This window comes from Rhipicephalus microplus, chromosome 1 (genome assembly GCF_043290135.1).
Source record: "Rhipicephalus microplus isolate Deutch F79 chromosome 1, USDA_Rmic, whole genome shotgun sequence".
Taxonomy (NCBI): domain Eukaryota; kingdom Metazoa; phylum Arthropoda; class Arachnida; order Ixodida; family Ixodidae; genus Rhipicephalus; species Rhipicephalus microplus.
The window spans coordinates 294,148,073-294,170,313 of NC_134700.1; the positions used below are offsets into that span (position 1 = coordinate 294,148,073).

The window sequence follows — 22,241 nt, forward strand, 5'->3', positions numbered from 1 at the left end:
TGCCTGTACAAAACTAGACCATATTTACTTCCGTATAAAAGTACTCCAGGAGGTCTTAAAAGGCTTCTTCCACTTCCTTTCCCCTAGCAGCCTTCCATGGCGTCACTTCTTTCCAGAGAGCTTCTCCTGCGCTCTCTTTGAAATGGTCTTGCCTGTTCCACTGAACTTCTTATTGTCGTCCCTTAAAAAGAGAACCGAGTGCCTATGTAAAAGCTGTGACAAAAGTATAGTTGAAAGTTGTAACCTACAGGGTCGAAGCACTAGTCCGCGCATGTATCAGCAGAAATGACACCGCTGTGCTGTTCCCACTAAGACTAGTATAAAAAAAAATATCGACGCACCAAAAGGAGTTGCTAGTATTCTAAACATTTCTGTAAACAACAAAATTATAGCTCTGCATGTTTGCATTTGTGTGTTGTCTCCTATGTGGTCAATGTGCTTTGTACGAGTATTACAAAACAAAACAGGCTTTTTGATGTCATCAGGTGGCATCTGCCATGCAACTAAACAAGAATTTGAAGACATTTTATTTGCATAAGGCCAAGCTCCACAATTCATTTATTACTGAAATGCTAGAATAAGAACTAACAGTTGAACTTAACTGTTGCAGCACAGAAATCCTTGCAGGCTGCTGAAACAAAAAAAATCAAGCGCAAGGCTATCTGGCTTTCTTGAGGGAAAGAGTAGCATAAATGGAGCTATAAAATTTTTTGTATAACTTGAAAGTGTGACTACGAAATATGAGACTCACTGCGTACAATTTATATTATATCCGATTGTACACATGCATGGACCGCCATTGCACTACCATGGCCGCTGGATAAAAAACAAGGTGCGGCCTGCTGTGTGCCGCCGAAGCGGTGGGACAGGCCTAGTTCACCTCGCGCCCGCTCTTGCACCACCGCTTCTCCCGGAAGAAACGCTTTCACATGCATTTCTACGCGGCACAGTAGGCCATGATTAACGCGTTTAGTAGCTGCTTATCACAGGTTCGATTCTGAATCATTATCACACCACACATGTGAACAGTTTGCCCTAGGAGGGCCAATGATTCGTGGAGTGTAGGCCTCAATACTCTCCATGAATGCTGCTTGTTTGAAATGAAAAGGGTCACTGATTCCATTCATTGGGAGGCAATATCCGGGCAGATTCGAAGGGCTAACGTATCAGCCCACCGTAATGCACCGCGAAAGCACACGTTGCGTGTGCAAGGAACGTTTGGCAGGGTGATTCGATGCTGTAATCTAGAGGCGGTGACGCGCGTCTGCTTCAGTGCTCATATGCGACAAAAATAGGTGCTTTGTTACAAATAATACGCATCCTGATATGCTTCTTGAAGCTGTAGATTGCAGGGGAATACGTTGTGCTTCAATGTAGCGTCTTCTTTCGCGTTCGAGCTGCTCAGCCGCACACAACAGCTTTGCGGCGTTGTACCACTAAAAAACCATCTGCCACAAATGCGCGCTCCAAAGAATCGTGCTCGATCATAAGAAACATGAGGCAAACTGGCTCCCACACACGGTCCCACACAAACTAAGCACGAGAAAACACACGAAAAAGCACATGAACACACACAAATCCTCACACAACCACATTGAAACAAGAAGTGCTATCCGCTTAGATGGGTTCAGCGTCAGCGCCCTCCCCAAAAAAAGCAGCCAAAACTATCAACTCTGGCCAGACGCGCTCGTCCATTGAAGGCGACGCGACATAGCAGACCGCACCTTGTTTTTTTATCCAGCAGCCGTGGCACCACTAACATGCTAATAGCACTGCCATGTTTGGCAGTGGTCATTTCCAAGATGACCAGAAAGATGTGAATTCCCAAGTTAACAAAAGTAAATGCAATCCTAGTACGAGCTGTGACAGAAAAATGTCAAATCAAGATGAGTGAACTTCTCTAGGCTTTTCATATATCTTCTTGAGTGTATGATAGCACACCACACGGGAAAGTGATGAAAGCTTGATTGCACTAGTGACCACCAACACAATGAGTTCTTGGCACGTTAGACGTGTCATTACATATAAGCTGTCCATGGCAACCCTTGTGATGCTTACCTGCTCATACGAATCCTGTCGCGGCAACCACGCCCTCCTTCCCAATGTGCTGTGGGTTTTTTTGTCATAAAGTTTGCACAGCCAGTGCAAGGCTTTTCAGCTGCAAAGGGCTGTAACAATGTTGAAAAAAGATACGGAAAGCCTTAACAGCCTCATATGAAAGTACTTGCGCATAATATCAGTAGTACTCGTAGGTGCTGTACTACTTGTAGACATAAAATAATAGCATAATTCAGCACAACATGCCATTTAAAAAGAGCATTAGTCATGTTGTGTGTGCGTAATAGTTGAAGCACCTAATAAACCAGCTCATATGAAATGAACTTGGCTTGATCTTAGTGGCTAAAGTAGATTTAACTATGGGCGTGGCTGTGCATGTTGAAAAACTATTGAAGTAAGGGTCCTTTTTATGGGTTGTTTAAATCCAACATTTTATGTGTGAAGAACGGCTCCACAAACTCTGAGAAGTCACTTCTGGACCTTTTCATTTCTGAGTAAAATGAGAACGAAAGCCAGTGGTGCAGAAACAGAGCAAAAGATGAATACCTCACGCATTCCTTATTAAAGCTGTTGTGGTGAAATCACTACTAACGATCCAGTGGCCCCTCAATAAATGAAGGTTACCTAGATTAATTCAAAGAGTTCTGTGTTCTGTAAAGTTACCAATAGGGTCAGTTTATTTTCTGCACGTGAATAACATGCATAATACTATAACGTTCACAAACATTTCTGTTAAAGGTACTACAAGTGCCACTAAAAACAGGATAATTTTGACACTAATGACAGGGTTGTCACTGGTGGCTACCTTGCACCAAATTGGCCACTTTCCGACCCTGTCTGGCGAAAAAAATTTCAGGTTGACGTGATGGCTACTTTCTGGATATCCTGAACTTTTATTGTGGTGTACTTATTGGTCATTTATTCGTATTGCCTTATGCATGCATATTGATAGTCTAGGGGGCGACGTGCGTGTGTGCCTGACGAGGAAGGCGAAGGGTTGTCTCCGCTCAGTCGCTGGTCAACCGGTGATGCCGCTAGGAAATATATCTCATCCACAGTCTCGTCGATGCGGCGTCTTTTCTCTTCCGTAACATATTTGGTGGAGGTACTGCCCTGATTGATTTTGCCGCCGATACTTTCTAGCAAGAACTTCCTTTTCTTCCGGATTCTCACCCTGAACTCCCGAACAGCCTCTGCACCACCGACCTCTTCCGGATACCACCTAAAGCTGTCACTTTCATTGAATTGGCAACACCATCTCCCGTGCTTGACGGTGATTATATTGTGACGCCGATTCCTGATGTTTTCCTAGAGCGTGACATCACTTTCCCACACTTCGTCATAACCATGACCTCTAACCGAACATATTTAATACCTGTTATCAATTTCGGTTTCATAAAGCAAGTGTTACCTAAAAGAATTTTGGTCGCCACGCTATGACCCTTTATCGACGACCACGTCGTCAGTTTTGCAGTAGACATATGTCCCAATCGCCCATGTCACCTGCAGGATGTCATTTGCCTCGATGCGACCTTACACTCAATGATCGCCCCGGATCTCAAACCTCGAGAAGTCAGCCGCGCTATGCCGTCTTCTGGCATATTCGACTGCGACTTATTCGACATCGACAGCCAACCACTCGGCCAGACTTCACAAGTCAAGCACCGCATTAACACTAGTGATTCTCTTCCTATTCATCGCGGACTATACCAGGTGTCTGCCACGTAAGGTAATTCAGCAAGAAATCACCAAGATACTAGCCAAGAGGATTATTGAACCCTCTTCGAGCCCTGCTGCTTGCTCGGAAGTTCTACACGAACTTCATGACCTTCCGACTGCCGGTCTACTTGGTGTGTCACGTACTTACAACCGAATACGCCGATGCTTTCTTTGGTTCGGGCTTACACGCTCATTCAGAAGATACGTTGCGGCTTGCGAGATATGTCAGCGTCACAAAACACTATTGACGCTTTCTGCCGGACGCCTTCAACCACTTGACAGTTTGTCGGAACCGTTCTTCCGCGTTGGCTTAGACCTACTTGACCCTCTCCCCTTGTCTTCCTCAAGCAACAGGTGGATAGCTGTGGCCATCGACTACGCCATATGTTATTCCATCACACGAGCGCTCCCAAAAAAACTGCACCCCAGATATTGCCGACTTCCTCCTAAAGGACGTGATTTTGCAACATGTTGCCCCACGGCACCTGGTTACAGACCATGGCCGCATATTTTTTAATGAAGGTCATAGCCGACATCTTGCCGTCCTGTGAAACGAGGCACAAGCTCACTACGTCATACCATCCGCCGATCAATGAACTCACGGAGCGTCTGAATCGAACCATTCCAGGCATGCTCGTTAAGTATGTTTCTTCCAACCACACTGACTGGGATCTCGTGTTGCCATATATCGCATTTGCCTACAATTCTTCGCGCCATGACACTGCTGGTTACTCTCCATTATTTCTGTTGTTTGGCCGAGAACAAACATTACCCCCAGACACCGTCATCCCGTCCCCTGCAGTACCGACCAGTGAATATGCCATGGACACTATCACTCAGGCCACTCACGCACGCAAAATCACTCGTACTCGCCTTCTGACCTCTCAAGAGAAGCAACGGAGTTTGTATGATCAATGACACCGCGACGTACACTTTTCGTCCGGTTCTTTGGCCCTGCTGTGGTCTCTGACCTGTCAAGTTGGCTTGTCGGAAAAACTGCTTATTCGCTACACAGCTCCATACCAAGTCCGTGCGGTTACTCCTGTGACATATGAAACTGGTCCTGTCGCCCAGTCGCCTTCATGTGTCCCACAGCCAACTGATACTGTACATGATGCGCGCTTGAAGCCCTATCACTCTCCCAGTGACGACGTTTAGATGCACCGAGACGGCGCATCTGCCGCCGGAGATTATGCTACATGCATGCATATTGATAGTTGAGGGGGCGACGTGCGTATGCCTGACGAGGAAGACGAAGTGGTTGTCTCCGCTCGGGCGCTGGCCAAGCGGTAAAGCCGCTACGAAATATATCCCACCCAACAGCCTCGTCGATACGGCGTCACTTCTCTTCCATAACAGTATTATTCCAAAATAAAACGGTAAGCAAGCTTATAGAATAACCATTGCTTGGAAGTTTTTGTGTCCTATGTCTATGCGCGCACATATAATTCCTCGCCAGCGGAATGTTGCTTGTCAAGGCAACCAACGAGCATCCCTGCAACTTAAGAGAGCGCGCACGTAAGGAAATGCATGGCAACAAATAGATTCTAATGCTGAAATGCCTTGAATCAGAGGTATCCGTTACAAAATGAACCTGGACTGGTATTATTGATACTATGTAACAATTTCAGTCTCCAGCTTCGTGAAAAAAAACGGCTTCAGTGTTTAATGTTTCTGCTCAGTTGTTGGCACATGATTACTTGTGGGTCATTCCATACCAAACATCGCAGCCATCTTGGCGACCATCTCGAGTGTATTTGAAAAAAATTGCGCAGATTTATTGCGTTAAAAACAATGGACTGCCAGAATATTTGCAAGGGACAAAAATTTTTGGTCACAACAAAGCTGTTGTAAGAGATTGAAAGCACAAAGTGATACCGAAAGTTAAAAACAACTAAAGACAACGAAGGTGTGCATGGGGACAGACAGACGTGGCGCGTGTGAGCTACGGAAGAACCACGTGCGTAAAAGAACACAGCAAGCGAGCAAGAGCTCTAGGCGTTCGTCTTGGGGTCCAAAAGGAACAGAGTTGGTGCTACCAGACAAGCCAGGATGAGCACGGTGTAGCCCTGGGATAAGCGAGTGTTCTGGACCGGGCCTAGCAGTGTTCTTCCTGTGGTGAACAAGCGTGCAGCCAGGGCGAGCAGCTGACTCAGTGATGGAAATCATGGCCTTGGTGCCACGTCCAAAAGCGTTCATCGCAACTAGGGGCTGGAGGTATGGCCTCAGTGCTACGTTGGGCACAACGTGGGCCCGTGTGTTCCTCATCGACTGCTCGTGCGCCGTCATGCAACTTCATCGCATGCGCTCATACGACTTGTTGTGCTCCTACCGCTTAATGCTTCCATCGTCGACACTTTCATGGTATACTGTGAGTGACATCCAACAAACTTAAACTAGGGACGCACCGGTACTCTAACTCTAATGTGTGTAAGTTAGGAAGGATATTTGTACTGTTTGGCCAATCAGAGCATATGTAACTGCAGTGTGTGAAGTCAACAAATCTTTCTTGATCTTGGCTTGTCCGTGTCTGAGGGCCCCAAACGACAACAGGAGCTTTCCGAATTCTCCAAAATACTGTAGGGGCGTTTCTTTTTCTTAATGTAAAAAAATTTATTCTACGTGTATTGTACCTTTTTCAATACCAAATTTGATTTAATAAAAAAAACTGTTTGTGGAAGGTATTCAATGTTTGACAATATAACTGCAATTTTTTTCACATATATGCTTCCAGCAGTCTTGCAAGAATGTTCTGTTTGCCCTAAAAAATGAAAATATTGTCATGTACATTTACTTTATTAAATGTATATTTTTCTGCAGAAGTATTTCCAGACATCTAAAGTTTTCAAAATTTATGAGAAAATATCACGAACTTCACAAAACTATCATTTTCGTTCACAGTGACACGCAACTTACACCCTGCGGTGCTCCAATTAAAATTCTATAGTTCTATTAAATTTAAGTTCTACACCTCAATCAAAAAGAAATCAGAAGTTTTTCTTATCTGGCAAGTTTTGTTTTATGGGGAAATTTTTGTTTAATGGGAGAAAATGATTTTTGTATTTCCCCAGCGACAGCTATCTTTTCGCTTGGTGATACAGCAGCTTTTTCTATCAAGTTCCCCATTGCCTTCAAGGGGAAACTTCAGAAATGTTCTTCTTTAAGACAAAATTGTATTGATAAAACTTTAAATATAAGAAATGATTAGGAGGCTCGATTCTAGGCAGGCGGAGAAACATTTTCCTAAAAGCTTTTTTTTTTGTCTTGTTTGCTGGTATTCATTTTATCAGGGTCATCTCCCTGACAAAAATTCATCACTAAACTATTGGTGAACCATGGCATAAAACACTTTTGTGTTAAAAATTCATTCTTTTTAAAATATTCCAGCAATTCACTGTTTCAACACAATAAACTAAAAATATTTTTTTAAAATGCATTTGTGATGGTCGCCAAAAAGGCCGGGATGTTTAGCATGAACCGACCCTTTTCCAAGAACTCTATTATTGTAAACAAAGTGAGTGTAGGCATACTGAAATTATTATAATTTAATAATTTATTTGCAACTTACCTGTGGCAAAGAGAAGGAGCAAGAGGGAGAAATTTTGGGCTCGTTATACTCCATTTTCATTTTCAATCATGGTATCTACTGTTGAATACTAACAATTCTATGCACAATATCACGTTTTTCTGTATGGTTAGAAATTTGGTACTAAAATTAAGTGGCATGGCTATTTTGGCTACTTTTAGCTTGTGTTTTGGCTACTTTTCAAATCTAGCCAACGGCAACCCCGATCAATAATAGCAAGCATCGCCTTTCTTTTTATTTCTATGTTTCTTGAACACTCTGCTCCGGTGAAAATGACTTTCCTGCATTAATGGAAAGTGTGAAGTGAGTTCAGGCTTAGAATGGTGCCTCATCTTCGCCAGGCGATCCGAGGGAAACAGTGATATCACGTGAGGTGTTACTGAAAGTAGCGGCATTTAGGCTCTATCAAGGTTCCGTCTTGATCCTTCTTGTGAAATTATCCGAACTTCATTACTTTGATAAAATTAGCAGTCACCCTTTTTGCCAATCTCAAAGAAGGTTAGTCGTAACAATATGAATTTCCTGTATAAAGAACTTCAATTATTTTCCCGGGTTCTACTGACTCAATGTCCTGCCTTAGAGGTTAACTAGATTATTTTTATTAATTAGCATTTCAATTTCTCTCCTACTCTTTCTGAGTGCAAGCTGCTGTAATAAAAGCGATTCCGTAACAAGCTCTGGTAAAATATTCGGCCTTTTGTATTTTCTAAAATTTTTATTTGGATACATTTTCTTGAACATCCTGTATTAATTGTGGAGATCCACATGAGTTTTAAATACATAATGCACAGCGGTATACTTTTGTGCAGGATTTATATCGAATGTAATAAAAGTTCAATTTTATGATTCATGACCAATTTCGAGTATCCAGGACCTAAAAGCTGATGATGATGTTGATGCATCCGAGTGAAGAGAAAGCTGCTGCAGCTATGAATAATTGGAGCCAGCCGGCCACGATGACTACATTCTTGTGGAAGGGCAGGTGGAAGTGAGTACGCAGACTGTTGGCATCTTCACATTCGTGTGAAAGTCAGAATGCGGCACCCTTCTTTGTTGGTAGCAGTTTAGATTATTGTCACGCGATTACAATGATAATGACTTTTCATATTGAGTGCCAGGTCAACGTAGGACTATACGCACAAATACAAGTCTCTCGGGACTAGGCAGACTGAAAATACACAGGTAAGCCAGAAGGCTGCATCACTTATGCTTCCCACCTGCTCTTTGCAGCAGTGGCCGCAGATCATTCGTGTGGCATACTTCATTTCGTGGCTTCCTCCCTCCTGCTCATCGTGGCATTTGTCACAAGGATAAGCTTTTCCACAACAAGGGAACCTGGAACGAACAATCATGGAGACAATTGCATGCAATGTGGGACATGCTCGGGCAGCAAAGAATGAAAACAAAACACAGGACGTGGACGCAGATTATGTTGCTTATATCACCCAAAACAGTCGGTGATATTAATATTACATGAAAAAAGTTTAATGATATTTCCAGGTAACAATCTTTGTTACATAAATGACATCAGCTGCAGCAAACTGGGGCACGGCAGTGAACAAGTCGTTTGTCCACATAAATGCGTCAAAAAAAAAAAAAAAGAGGAGGAGGTAAATATGCAAGATATTCAGAAGTAAAAATTTTTCATTAATGGGTTCAGGAAATGACATTCTAGTAGCTAAGAGTATCTTCCAAGCACTATGGAAAGAAAAATGCATCAGATACGTTACTGTGGCCATGAGTAGCATTTCCTCACACACCCAAGATTATGCATACATAAATACCAAGTAAGTAAGAAAAGGCGCAATCATCTTTGTAGCAAAATTGTCAATACACCGCCTGCATATTGCAAAGGTTGCTAGTTTGATTCCCATTAGGTGCAACTTGTTTTTCCCTCCAGTTTCTTTTCCCTTTTTGTCATGATAACTACACTTCAATTAAAGATACATCAGACCATTGCAATAACTTCTATGCTTTTTTTGGTTCACATTTTGTTACTTTGATCAAATTGTGCCTAATGAAATCGGTTTCTCGATCGACATCCCCCCCCCCCCATTTTTTTTGTACACCGTATAGTATAAACAGTACCTCTAAAAAAGTGCTTTCAATCTTGAGAGTACACAACTTGTAATTTCATGACAGTACACTACGTCAATAAAGTCAAATGTAGTGTAGTTGAATATCCCTACTTGAGCCACTGGCATTCCTTTTTCATCCAGCAACAGCTACAAAAACCACTACACCTAAAACACATGGCAGTAATAAGAATGCCACAGCTCATATTTCACAGACACAATGTCAAGCAGGTACAGCTTAATGCTTCCTCATGTCATCTTTCCATACATATAATAAAATTAAGATAACTAAACTGTCAAGGAGTGTACCTACGAAGTGTACATTCAAGTTTACATAGATTACCAAATCAATTTATGCTGCAGTTTACAACCTGAGTATTGTCAGTTCTTACAGAGAGGAGGAAAATGAGGATGACAGTACCTCATGACCCCCAAAGAGAATACAATGTCAGCCTTTCCTACCTCAGCCAGCGAAAGCTTTTCTTGTAGTGCTTGCAGATGCCCCCTTCTGGAAGAGGCTTGCCTTCCTGAATGGCAGGATCCTTAAATTTTTTTATCATCTTGGGAGCCTTTATGGAGAAAGCCGAACCTGCGTTTTCTGCAGGGAAAGTCGGGGTTCCATTTGTTATAACGCGAAAATTTGTAAAAATACAACAGAAAACCGAGTTTCTCATAGATTCGTACGAACGAAGGCAATTCACAGCCATTCTGCATTATGAAATGCCTCAAACACTAGGACTAAAAACAAAAGCTAGGCAGGAACACCTACCGACTAAAGGGAGATTAATAAAACAGAGTGCTGAAGAAACTAGGAATGTTAAAAACTGGACAGCAGGAGAAAAAATATGTACATCTAAAAATGAGACGTGATATGATTGCAAAGTCACCACAGTCAATATACTAACCAGCTGCTTTCGATGGCTGCAGCTGAAGAAACTTGACAGACTCCATAAGCACAGTCATCTTGGCATTGCAGAACTGACACCATAGGGAGCGACGTTGTCCATAATGTATGCCCTGAATAACAAATAAGAAAACTATTCAGCACACTTAATATAATTTTAATTCAAAGCCTTCACCACAAGCATCTCTTTTAACCCTAGGCCTTAGCATTAATAATTTATGCACTGGTAAAGATATAGATAGATAAACAACATTACTGATGATGCTCCAACCCGTAGAGTTTCATACAATAATACCTAGAGAGGAATTTGGCACTGCGTTCACGTACATTCATGGGAATTATGCGAAGTACAGGCTTCAGATTGGATAGAGTTAGCTAGCGAACTGTCCACAAACTTTTTTCTACAGTTTCAGTTTCGTTCTTCGTGCAATGAAAGTAGTGGGGCACGATGAAAAAGGCTGAAGCAGTGCCTTTGTTATTGGAAGAGGCTGACTACCACTAGATCTCCTGATTAGCTGTGATGTTGGAGCTTTACGAGTTGTATTTGACAGTTTAAACAGTGTCATCCACTCCCCGCTGAGCACAGATGTAGCCTCTCATGCCAGTACAGGATATTGCCTCAAGTTCATCTTTTTCACGACAGCGTCTAGCCTAAACTCGCTTTAGATCGACAGCAAAGCGATGTAGAAGCTAAGTAGACGCCCAGTCACGCTCCATTGACTTTACTTCGCAGCAAAACCAGAGGTGCGTTGGTGGTCGACCACTGGGTCACACGCATATGGCGTCACAGAAGATGAAACAATGTGTTTCTCGATTGTTATGCGGGGTTTTATAGTCCCAAAACCACCATATGATTATGAGAGACACGGTAGTGGAGGGCTCCGGAAATTTTGACCACATGGGGTTCTTTAACGTGCACCCAAATCTGAGCACACGGGCCTGCAACATTTCTGTCTTCATCGGAAACGCAGCCGCCGCAGCCGGGATTCGATCCCGCTACCTGCGGGTCAGCAGACAAGTACCTTAGACACTAGACCACCGCGGAGGTGCGATAAGTGTTTCTCACTAAATACTGTACTGTTATTTCCATAAATAGATAATACATACTTTCTGGAGAAAAACAAGCATGTTTGTTTTCAAGTGTTGTAAAAAATAAATAATTAAACCTTGATGCCAAATCTCGAAGACAATGGCAGAGCGATACATACACTGATGGTTGAATTTGCCCGGGTTTCACTTTTGCTGCCTGGTGACAAAAACTTTTTGCAATACTGTTTGCGTACAAATAATTGAAGCAAGTTTCATTTCAATTTAAGTTTATATCACCTTGCTTTACACTGGGAAAAGAAGCATCATGAATCTCAAGAACATAATCCATCCGAAGCAAATTCTAAGACTGTACTTCCCATGGGTGTACAAGTGCCGCTGAAGGAGCCCACGAAGACACTAGCACCAGATTCCCCTCTAGGTATTATTGTATGAAACTTTATGCCCCAACCACCTTACAGGCTACGTTGGGACAGACAGGGAGTACCTGCCTGCAGCATCATAGGCCCCTTCGATTACCCAAAGCTGACGGTTATTATTTATACTATTGATGGTGAAATAAAAGCCTAGACTTTAGGATTCTCAGAAGTCAGACAATCACTTCTCACAAGATCAATCAGTTCCTTTCCCTTACGAGCTCCACGATCAGTGACATCTCCCATTCAAATGAAGTGACCCATGCCTGGGCGCGAGGACTTGCTTTCCGTGTGGAATAGGGCCCTGAGTAGTCGGACTGCTCCGCCCCACTTGAGTCCAAGCCTCTGGATAAGCATGCGGCTGATTGAGGGCTGCAGGACATTCTAGCTACATTCCTCAAAGACACCTTGCATTATTGTTTGGGTTGCTTGGTCTTTCCTCCATGCCATTTTCATTTTACCAGAGAAAACAAAATCACACTCAGACTGCTACAGACTGTCCAGCTTGCATTTCGATATATATAAATATATCTTCTGACTGCCCGAACCGTTGGTGTTCCGTGTATATGTGAGCTAATATGTGCACATTTCAGCATACTGCAGCATTTAAAGCACTGTAAAATAATAAGAATAATCATGACATTTCAATATTTTGCGACACTGTATTTGCGGCGAGGACTGGATAATTGTAAATATCTTCCAGCGTGACTACCCTTTCCAATGTACTGCTGTCGTCCACTTCTACCCATCCTACTAACCAATCAATGGTTGTAAACCCAACATGTCTAACAGCCACCGTATGCACAACTAAGAGCTCCCAAAGGCGGATTCTCAGAACAAAACAGCTTTCACATTAAACGCCCATTCTCTTCTTCTGGCGACACTATGCAGTGACCTCTGGAAGCGAGACAGCTCCTTAAAACTTGTTGTGCGTGCGCCTCCTCACAGGAGCATCGGGACGCCATCTAATGCGGAAGGAAGCTTAGAAGAAAGACGTCAACCGACAGTCTCAACACAGCTCAGGCCATCGATTAGTGACCGCCGATCAAAAAAAGAAAAGTTTTTGTGACATGCAAGACCTTACCTTAGCCGGCCACCATATAAACTAAAGGGACTGCCAACCGAACCCACTGAACACAATGCTTATAAGAAAACAAACACTTATTATGACGCCATTCGCATAGCGCAGTAACCCTTGAAAATTTCTCCGCTTTGTTCTTTCTCTACCCTCTTTTTTCCCCTTTTCTTCTCTGCTTTGCCATTCTCCCTCTCTCATTTTTTCGCACAAATTATAAATGTAAGAGCGAACAACATGTACCCTCATTCCTGACGAAGGCCAGACCTTGGCCAAAAGTGTCGAAATAAACGCTTCCATTGTTACTGTTATCAGGGAGGATCTATTTCACTATATATGTATATATATATATATATAAATAAAATATTAAGAGTAGCTTACGCAGTAACAATAGAAAAAGATGTAAGGGTAGCTCAACACCTCATCCTGCATGACGACGGCATGATTATTCTTTGACCCAAAAGTGACATTACGAGCTTCATAGCATAAAAGCACCCTTTCACTTTGGTAAAGACTAACTGAATCATCGCCGTTTGCATTACCTTGCTTCATGCTTGAGCTTCAGCCTTCATTTTGAGATCACCTATTCCGTCTTTAATAACAGCAGAAAATGTAGGGTACGCCAAAGGTACAAAACCAGGAAGATTAAAAAAAGAAAAGGAATGTTGACTTCACAACCTGCTGTACCCGTTGAGCACACAGTCTCTGAATTGGATGAGGGAATGTGTCTCACGGCGACCGCTAGTGTTGCCAGTACGCCTGATTTTCTTCAAAAAGTCGTCACAATAATGAAATGATATCTTTATCAAATGTTTAGGATATAAATACAATAACAGCAAAAACACAAGGGACCTTACGCAACTAGATTAACAAACAAATAAAATATAGTGATGTAGAAATGTTCCTTCCAAGAACTGCCTTAATAAACGATCCTCAAGAACATCCAAGCCTTCGAAGTACCCAGTATAAAAGAAAAGGAAATTGTCGACCATCTCTCTGAAAGGAATCTTGATGGGATGCGAAGCAGCAGTGGTCCTGGAAGAACGGTTTGAAGCGAAACTCTGTGTAGCGTTTACTCGAGTAAACGTTTGTTTGAAACACAAAGACAAAGGAAGCATGTTGGGTTTCGTATAATTATCATTGCAGATAAACCTTCTGCTTGATGAGCGGTTGAACGTTGCAGGTGGTGGAGAGGGCGAAGTGTGTTGCGAGCAGGCGGGCGAGCCGGCAGCTGTAGGCGCTGCGGCGAATGTGAGAGAGAGAGCGACGTCAGCGTGCACATGCGAGCGAAGTGTGCAAGTGGAGTGCAACGTCAACGCGCAGCTACAGCGTGACCTACTTGGCACCGCTCCAGCCCTACGGTGAGGCAAACGCATTGCGGTGCGTTCTTATGAACACACGTACGTACAAGGTTACACACGTGAGTCAAAGAGCTGCTTCACGTCTAAAAATAAATTCTAGGAGTCGCAATGAATGCTGCACAGTGGCGTGCTGGCAGACCAACCTCAGCCTGTCCAGAGGGCCTGTGTGGTGGCAGAGGGGCATGGCGTCTATGTCCCGACCTGAAAGCGGCTAGCATCAATCCCGGACCAATTTTTAGGTGCTCAATAACGTTATTCATATCATACCATACTTTAAATGTCATTGCATCTGTACAAACAGTCATAGCTACGTTTTTGACTATTGACCTCCTGGTTTCATCAATCAAAACATAGCAAACTGTCAAATGTGCTGCTTTATGGGTTATTACTGGACATGTTTGCGAAGCATTATCGCTTCAACACTGCCACAGTCAACTGCATTGTCACTTCTCTATGCATTTTCCTATGCAGAGAGCTGCCACCGGCATGTAGACACACTGTCAATTTTTACGACAGGGAACGTGTTATGGTGCATGGCCTGTGTTCTTTGGCGGCTGCTTGCAGCCTGTTAAGCCGAGAGAGAAAGCAACCAAAGTCTCCATTTGCATCTTCTGGTGGCGAGCAAAGCAACCAGTTGTTAGTGATTTGCCATCAGTGGCAAGATTGTCACCCCTCCCCCTTCAAGGCCATTACTCAAGAGGCCTTACTTTAACCTGCTGCAGCATTGCCGTGCGCAGCAGCCAGGCATTGCCACGAAGAACCAAGATCATAATTTTACACAGAAGCCCATTCAGATTGGGGAGCCTGGAGGGTTCATGGTGTGCATCATGAACTAAAAGTGTACGAAGCTTACTTACACGTGTTTCTCGACGTAAAGTCAACAGAATAGGTGGTCAGGCACATCCCAGACATCGAGCGCTGGGGATATGCCAGCTCCACAAAAGAGGGGGTGAGAAAGGAGGTTAACGGCGTGGCGAGAGTGTGATGACGTAAACCAAAAAGCACGGCTTCTTTTCAAGATCAAGGGGCTTTACTACCCAAGTGCACAGGTTGTGTGCTCACATGTTCCTTTCATAAAAATTGACAATGTACATTTACTGGGCCACGCCTCACAGCGTCGCACGTAGAAAGCTAGAAGCCATCTTTTCCATTTTTGAGTTTATTCATGATGGCTGATCTGTATGCTTTGTAGTTTATATACTAAGTACATTAATTCAAGTAGTTTCTTTACGAAAGTTTCAAACACAATGCTTTTTGTCGTGCTATAAGGTCAGCCGTAAGCTATCAAGGCTGGCCCTGAGAAAATGCTCAAAGGCGAAAAATGGTAACATGCCATCGCAGCCTAATTGGGCTCTAATTCTTGCCAGAATAATTGCTGTCATAAATATGCCATTCTGTACAAGTATAGAGTTAGGTATTAAGGTAAGGAAAAAAATTGGGATAACAACCAATATTTTGTTTCAAGCGCTCAGCAAGAAGGTAACATTGCCAAGGCAGAAAATGAATAATCAATAATATCACAGTAACTCGAGTACATGATTGCTTCTACAAAAATATAAGTGAACCTACAAAGGTTTATTGTATATATTCTCAAAGTCAAACCCAATTTCAACAATAACTCTCCCTGCAAGCTTTTCACCATTATTTCTTTACTTAAGGCAAAATGGCACCCATGACACAGAAGCAATTTTCTTGATATTCTTTTAAAGGGCCACTCACCAGGCCCCATAATAAATTTTAGTAGGACCATGGAAGCTGTGCGTCGATGAGGAGCATTATGCCGCAAAAAGTTTTTCATTCGTTTCATTACGAGGTGAGAAAACTGTTTTTCTGAAGCAGTGCGAAACGAGGACGAGAGAAGGCGAACTCGAAGCCCTTGCCGTTCCAATACGTAGCCTTCGCAAGCTAAATCTCTTCCCTACCCTCTCCGGCATCTGACCAAGATGTCACGTGCGCATGACGTCTCCGAACAAGCCCAACTCCTGAGCATGCGATAGGCATTTTGTTTTTTTTTTGTTCACCAGCATTATTTTGTGGTGCACTGCCTGTTTCTGCCGGATGGTTTGGAAATGCTGGCTCAGAAGCAGTAGAATAGATGAGCCAATGAATGCGTGAACACGTAGGAGCGTTACTTTCCCTTCCACAGCTGTCATCAGCTTGATGCGCAGACCGTGGGGACACGAACGCATGCAAAATGTCAGCACATTAGCCCCGCATCTCGATGCAATTCACGGGGAAAATTGAAAAAAAAAATCATGCACATTCTCTTATTGCATCTCATTATTTATCTGAAGTTTTAATAATCTCTTGAAGCAACAAATTACATAAACTCCGCATGTCATGTTAAATCATTTTCACCATGTCACGTGCCACTGTTGGCAACGTCGGAGCATATTTGTATACGTAGAGGACCAATGTCACTGCATTGCCGTGTACGTAGGGCCATTCATACGCGCAAGTCATGCCCTCATTCTCTTGGCGGGCGCCTGCGAAATGAAGGGAGAGCAGCGCGTGTCTTCAAATTCAACCCATTTCTGCAGCGTGCAGCTTTGCGAATTTTGGCAGACGTGATTGTAAACGCCTCACCTAGGCATTTCACTTGTCAGCTCAAAATTTTAAAACCTGGTGAGTGGCCCTTTAAGCAGTGTCAGGAATAAGCAGTATCCTGAGAACAATTAATAAGAGCAGTGATATTTACACACAGGAGATATGTATAAATTAAGGATGCACATACTTCTAAGCAAAAGGAAAAAATGCAGTTGCTCACAGATGTGGTGATTATAGTCATAGCAAACTACTGCCAATAGTAAGACCTGCAAAAATAGCAACATGCACAGCACTCACATCAGCTGTCATCCTCTTGTTGCAGCCAAAGCAGTCTAGGGAAAAGACGCAACCAGAAAGAACCAGATCCACAGCAAAGCAGTCCACAAGGTCAAAGTAGCCCATTACCGAGTTGAAGGGATGCATCAGGTTTGGCCGGAACGTAACGCTGCACGTGCGTGAGCAACGGCCACACGTCACTACATTGCGGCGCCGTGCAGGCGTGACGACGTCCGCATTGCAACGACACCTGCCACATTGCACCCTGACGGCCACTTTTGTGCACTCCAAGGTGGCCACGCCTTCCCCAAGTTCTAAGCGCCGGAACTTCACTTCGGTGCCTTTCTTCTGGTTGACATGAATATCAACACCTGCTCGATGTGTGCACTTATCAGCAGCAGCAGCGGCAGAATTTTCAGAAGAGCCGCCCTCCAGTACAGAAGAAGCTACATGATGTGGCTTTTCTGCAGGACCACTTTCATCTAATTCATTTGTAACATTTTTTTCTTTTTTACCATGTCTGTTGTTCTCTGTGCCAGAGAGTGTTTTAGCACTTTCGTAAACACCAAAACCATTCAAAACACTTGTAGCACCATGAGCTTGTTCATTGCAGTCAGAACTTTGGTTGATTGATATCCCAGGTGGACAATCTATCAATCTTCCTTCCTTACCACTCGAATCAAGGGTCAGAACCTGTAGACAGTCTGTAAGGGCTTCATCTTGCAATGTGCCTTGACATTCCTTCTCTTGAATATTGTCAGCATTGCTTGTGATCATGGCACATACAACATCACCACTGCTCATGTTTTCTCTAGATAATGCTTCATTCACAGTAGGCATTTCACCTTTCGCTGTAGCACCAGCTAGTTGCTCAAAGGGCACAAATTCAAGGCCAGCAGCTTCGGCAAGTTGAATCTTTTTCACCTAACAAAAGCAAAAAAAAAAACCTTGTTAAGCATTCGAAAGCTATTAGGTCAGCTTTCATGCCACAATTATGCCTTATATGATTTGCAATGCGCTAATGTTCTGGTTCGAATAAACATATTGAAATGTTACTCACTGAATACACAGCATACTGTACTGGACATAAGTGAGGCTATATATGATCATAAATATGACTGCACCAAGCACAAAAAATTCTCAAATTATTGAGAAGCATATTGAAATGAACGATAATTACCATATTTATTCGCATAATTTGCACACATCTTTTTCGAGATTTTGGTGCTCCGAGAAGGGGTGAACAAATTACGCAGGGATTTTACGAAAGCATATGACATAATGTTCAATAGTCCTAAAGCACACAGTTTATGCACTAAAAATGATAAATTGAAGCAGAAATTAAGCATACTAGTTAACTATACAGAATCAGCACATATGTACTTTAACCACTCAGATCCGGTCATGCGCAGTCTAGTCGGAATCACCGGCTGCTGTCACCGCCCTCTCAAAGCGCATTGTCCTCAGTTCTGTCGAGCGTGTTCAAATCCCTCATTTCCTTATCTCGGCAATGGTGTGAGAAACTAAGTCCCACAACATGGCGATACCGAAGGACCTAAGCGTTCACATATAGTTTAAAAGGCCTTCTGCAACGACATACAACTTATATTAGCAAGGGCGCACTCAGCGTTCTCCTGTACCAATTGCGCTGATCGTCCCACGTTGAAGTTCACGCTGAAGTGCTTGACAGCGGCACGGTTCCAGTTTCCTTTGGTACACTTCACAACAACGAGCTTGAAACTAAGTCCCACAACATGGTGATACCGAAGGACCTAAGCGTTCACATATAACTTAAAAGGCCTTCTGCAACGACATACAACTTATATTAGCAAGGGCGCACTCAGGGTTCTCCTGTACCAATTGCGCTGATCGTCCCACGTTGAAGTTCACGCTTAAGTTCTTGACAGCGGCACGGTTCCAGTTTCCTTTGGTACACTTCACAACAACGAGCTTGAATTTTGCCGTATATATATAATTACCATAGGCCATCACCAGAGAACAGTAAAAACGCAACAGACGAATGGCGAAACCCAAACTTCCGAAATCGACCAAGCGTGTGTTGCAGCGCGGAGGCAAAGAACGAAGGAAACAGTTGGCGCAAAAGGCGCTCGCACGCTTCCGATGCAAAAAGTTCTCCGTGCCGTGACGCGAGCGTACATTCTCACGGTAAAGATTCGGGGAGGGAGGCAAACGCTCGAGCAGTTCCGGTGGGTACGGTGTTATAGGCATCCTAGTTCGGGGGAAGTCCTCTGAAGAAGGGGCTTCGCACTTGCCGCACGTTTAATTGCGTTCGCCTGCTTGGCAAGGCGCGCGCGCATGGCGTGCTTGTTCGTGGCATCTAAAGGTACAAAGTCTCTTCGTGTGCGCGCCGGTGAGCCGGCTCGAGCGGATCGGGGAGCGTAAAATATGCAAGTAGATTTTCCCCCCAGTAAACTGGCAAAATATTAGGGGTGCACAAATTATGCGAGGGTGCAAATTGTGCGAGAAAATACAGAACACCAAGAGATGTTTTTAGCCACCCTTTTGCACCGATAACCATAACAGAAGTGACATGCTTACCTTCCTTAAGCTCTCAATAAATAGAGTCTCAAGGTTGCGGTCAAGCCAGCGAAGGAATGGGCGCAGACAAAGTAATCCTGGGCGAACTTGATTTGCTGTGGAATGCTTTTCATCCAGCCATGCCTTCACAGCTGCATTGATGTCTCTGAAAGCGGAAAAAACAGTGCCAACGATTGCTAAAAAAACTGATCACCTTACTAAAGCCTAAGAAATATGTCCTCCATGAGAGGCCATGATAGCTAGTCCTTCACGAGTTTATATTTTTCCAATTAATTTCAAGGAAACATTATTGCACAAACCATAAAAGCTAACATCTTTACTATACTCTTTCTTGACATTACATTAAATATGCCATATAATGTGGTCATAAAAGAAAATCATTTAAACTCCTGTTACGAGAGGGTCAAGTTGGTTTTTATAACACTTCTGCCCCAATCAAGGCGGCACTGCTCATTGCTAAAAAATGAATAGATACCCAGCATATGCAGATCAGTGCATGCAAGAAAAGTTGCGTTGTTGCATTAAAGGAACACTAAAGGTAACTATGTATTAAGTCGACGTTGATTGTTGAAATGGCGGTCCATGAACCTCGTAGTGTTACTTTTGTGCTAAGTGCATATTTTGAAATACTATCACGTATGAGTGCTTCGCATGGGGCTAGCGCACTTCATATTACCCGCTCAAGCTGAACGTCTTGCGTCACAGTTGCCGTGCACATTGCCTGGCTTTACTGCGCGGCTTCCGACACTAGTGGCAGCAGAACGAAAGCAGTGGGAGCTACAGCAGCAACAACGGCAATTCAACAATTTCCTGCCATTTGCCCGAGATGGCAGACGTTATTGGTTCAACTGGGCCCCGTTAGATGGCACGACTTGTTCAGTTTAACCATCCATGCAAAAATTGGACTTTTAACCACTCGTGCCATTCCCAATAGTAACATGCGGTGGTTCTTTTTCCATGAATCAAACAAAAACGAACAAGCAGCACCTTATTACGCCTCTTGATGCATGGAAGGTTCTTTAGTTAGTCCAGCTAGTTCGGTTACTAATGATCAATTGTAGATGGTTCGTCCGACGTCATCGGGATCATTTTGAGAATTTCCTACTGCGGCGCGTGTATTCTCGTGCCTTTACCTTAATTTCTCAGTAAGTAGGGCCCTGTTAGTGATAATATTGTCGTTTTAGACGTCATACCATGAGCTTTCACTCTGACATATATTGTCATTTGACTTTAGTGTCCTTTAAAATTAGTCACTGCAATCAATGTTCTGTTCACATGCATAGCGAGCTCAGTGGGAGACAAATTTTTCAATATACATGCGAAGTAGGCAGGACTAGGTGAATTTTATTACGGGCAGAGTGAAAAAGCCAACTTTTAAATAACCCAATGCATAAGAATGCTGCCAAATGTGCAAAGAGAGAAAAACACAACACTTTAAAGCCAGGACTTTCAAATGCACATAACAGATTATTTTTTTTTAGAGACTACGTACATATTTGTGCTTCACCTAATTGCGTATTTTCAATGCCGCACATTCAAAACATAATGTTAAATTATGCAATAATAAATCTTTAAAGTACTGACAAGAAAATTTTCAGTGTGGTTTTTTTTGTGTGTGTGTCAAATGAAAAGCCAAGCACTCAAGATCCTAGAAGAGAAAGTGTACTGGTAAGTGTGAGGTGCCCCCTCAAAAATTACTTTTTAAAAGTTAGTTTCCGTTCCTACGGCACCTTGACGTCACAACACGATATGAGCTACGTGTCACGTGCCCGTGAAAGTTATCGCGGCGTTTCCAAGTCCACTCTGATAGCGACGCACACAAGGCCATTTTGTATGTTTTAATACGTGACATCATTAAAACTAGTCATACAGGTGCATGAAGTCACCAGAAGTGGTGCTGTAGCCCGAGCGTCACGCTGGTGTCAATGTCAGTCGGCGTGCCTTGCAAAAGTTGACTTCAATGTAAAAAAAAAAATCTTATCAGTCTTTTCAGAGCTTCAACCTGCTCAAGCTCATCTGTGTAAACAGGAGACTTGCATGCCAAAGTAAAGTTAGTTTCGAAGAATTCATGTCAGCACCCCTTTAAAATCAATTATAAAAAAAGGAGGGCAGATTACTCACCTCAGCAGTGTCGGAGGTAAGACACCTTCTTCATCAAGCACACATATCATTAAGCACTGCAGGAAGAGAAAGTTATACGAGAGAAAATAAAAATAATACTGTGTAAGGTATTGTACAAAGCAATGGCATACCTCTCTGGGATACAATTTTGGGAAAGCCACCATCATCGTCAGCTCTTTGACATCGAATGGCTATGGGGAAATACAGACAGTGTCAGCTCTGAGCAAATTTATGTAATGTTAAGTACGAAACGCAGCATACCCAATCAGGATCAGTAGGTCCAAACACAAAGATGTATTTGTCGACTCCATCCACAGCAGGTACCTTCTTACTTTTGCGGAAACGTTTTCGAAACTGGTCAATTTCCCTGTCTCTGTAAATATGCAATAAAAACAAATAAAGGGCATTGCAGGCGTGCACGTTAGAACCAGTAAACAGGGTAAAATTTTAGAATAAAATCAGTAAATTAAAGGCTAGAACTGAACAGTTCTGTTCTA

At 43.1% G+C, this 22,241-nt stretch overlaps 1 protein-coding gene across 1 annotated transcript in view; it reads right to left on the reverse strand.

The window, feature by feature from the left end:
• Positions 1-22,241, reverse strand: part of Rchy1 (Ring finger and CHY zinc finger domain containing 1) — a 24,566-nt gene continuing 2,325 nt past the window's right edge. The window contains exons 2-11 of the mRNA XM_075865184.1: positions 22,006-22,117; positions 21,876-21,935; positions 21,745-21,800; positions 19,624-19,768; positions 17,086-17,988; positions 10,344-10,455; positions 9,901-10,036; positions 8,581-8,698; positions 2,059-2,168; positions 1-181 (exon numbers count right to left, since the gene is read on the reverse strand). Of these exons, the coding sequence (XP_075721299.1) occupies positions 103-181; positions 2,059-2,168; positions 8,581-8,698; positions 9,901-10,036; positions 10,344-10,455; positions 17,086-17,988; positions 19,624-19,768; positions 21,745-21,800; positions 21,876-21,935; positions 22,006-22,117 (1,831 nt within the window). The 3' untranslated portion in view covers positions 1-102. The remainder of the gene's footprint in view (positions 182-2,058; positions 2,169-8,580; positions 8,699-9,900; positions 10,037-10,343; positions 10,456-17,085; positions 17,989-19,623; positions 19,769-21,744; positions 21,801-21,875; positions 21,936-22,005; positions 22,118-22,241) is intronic.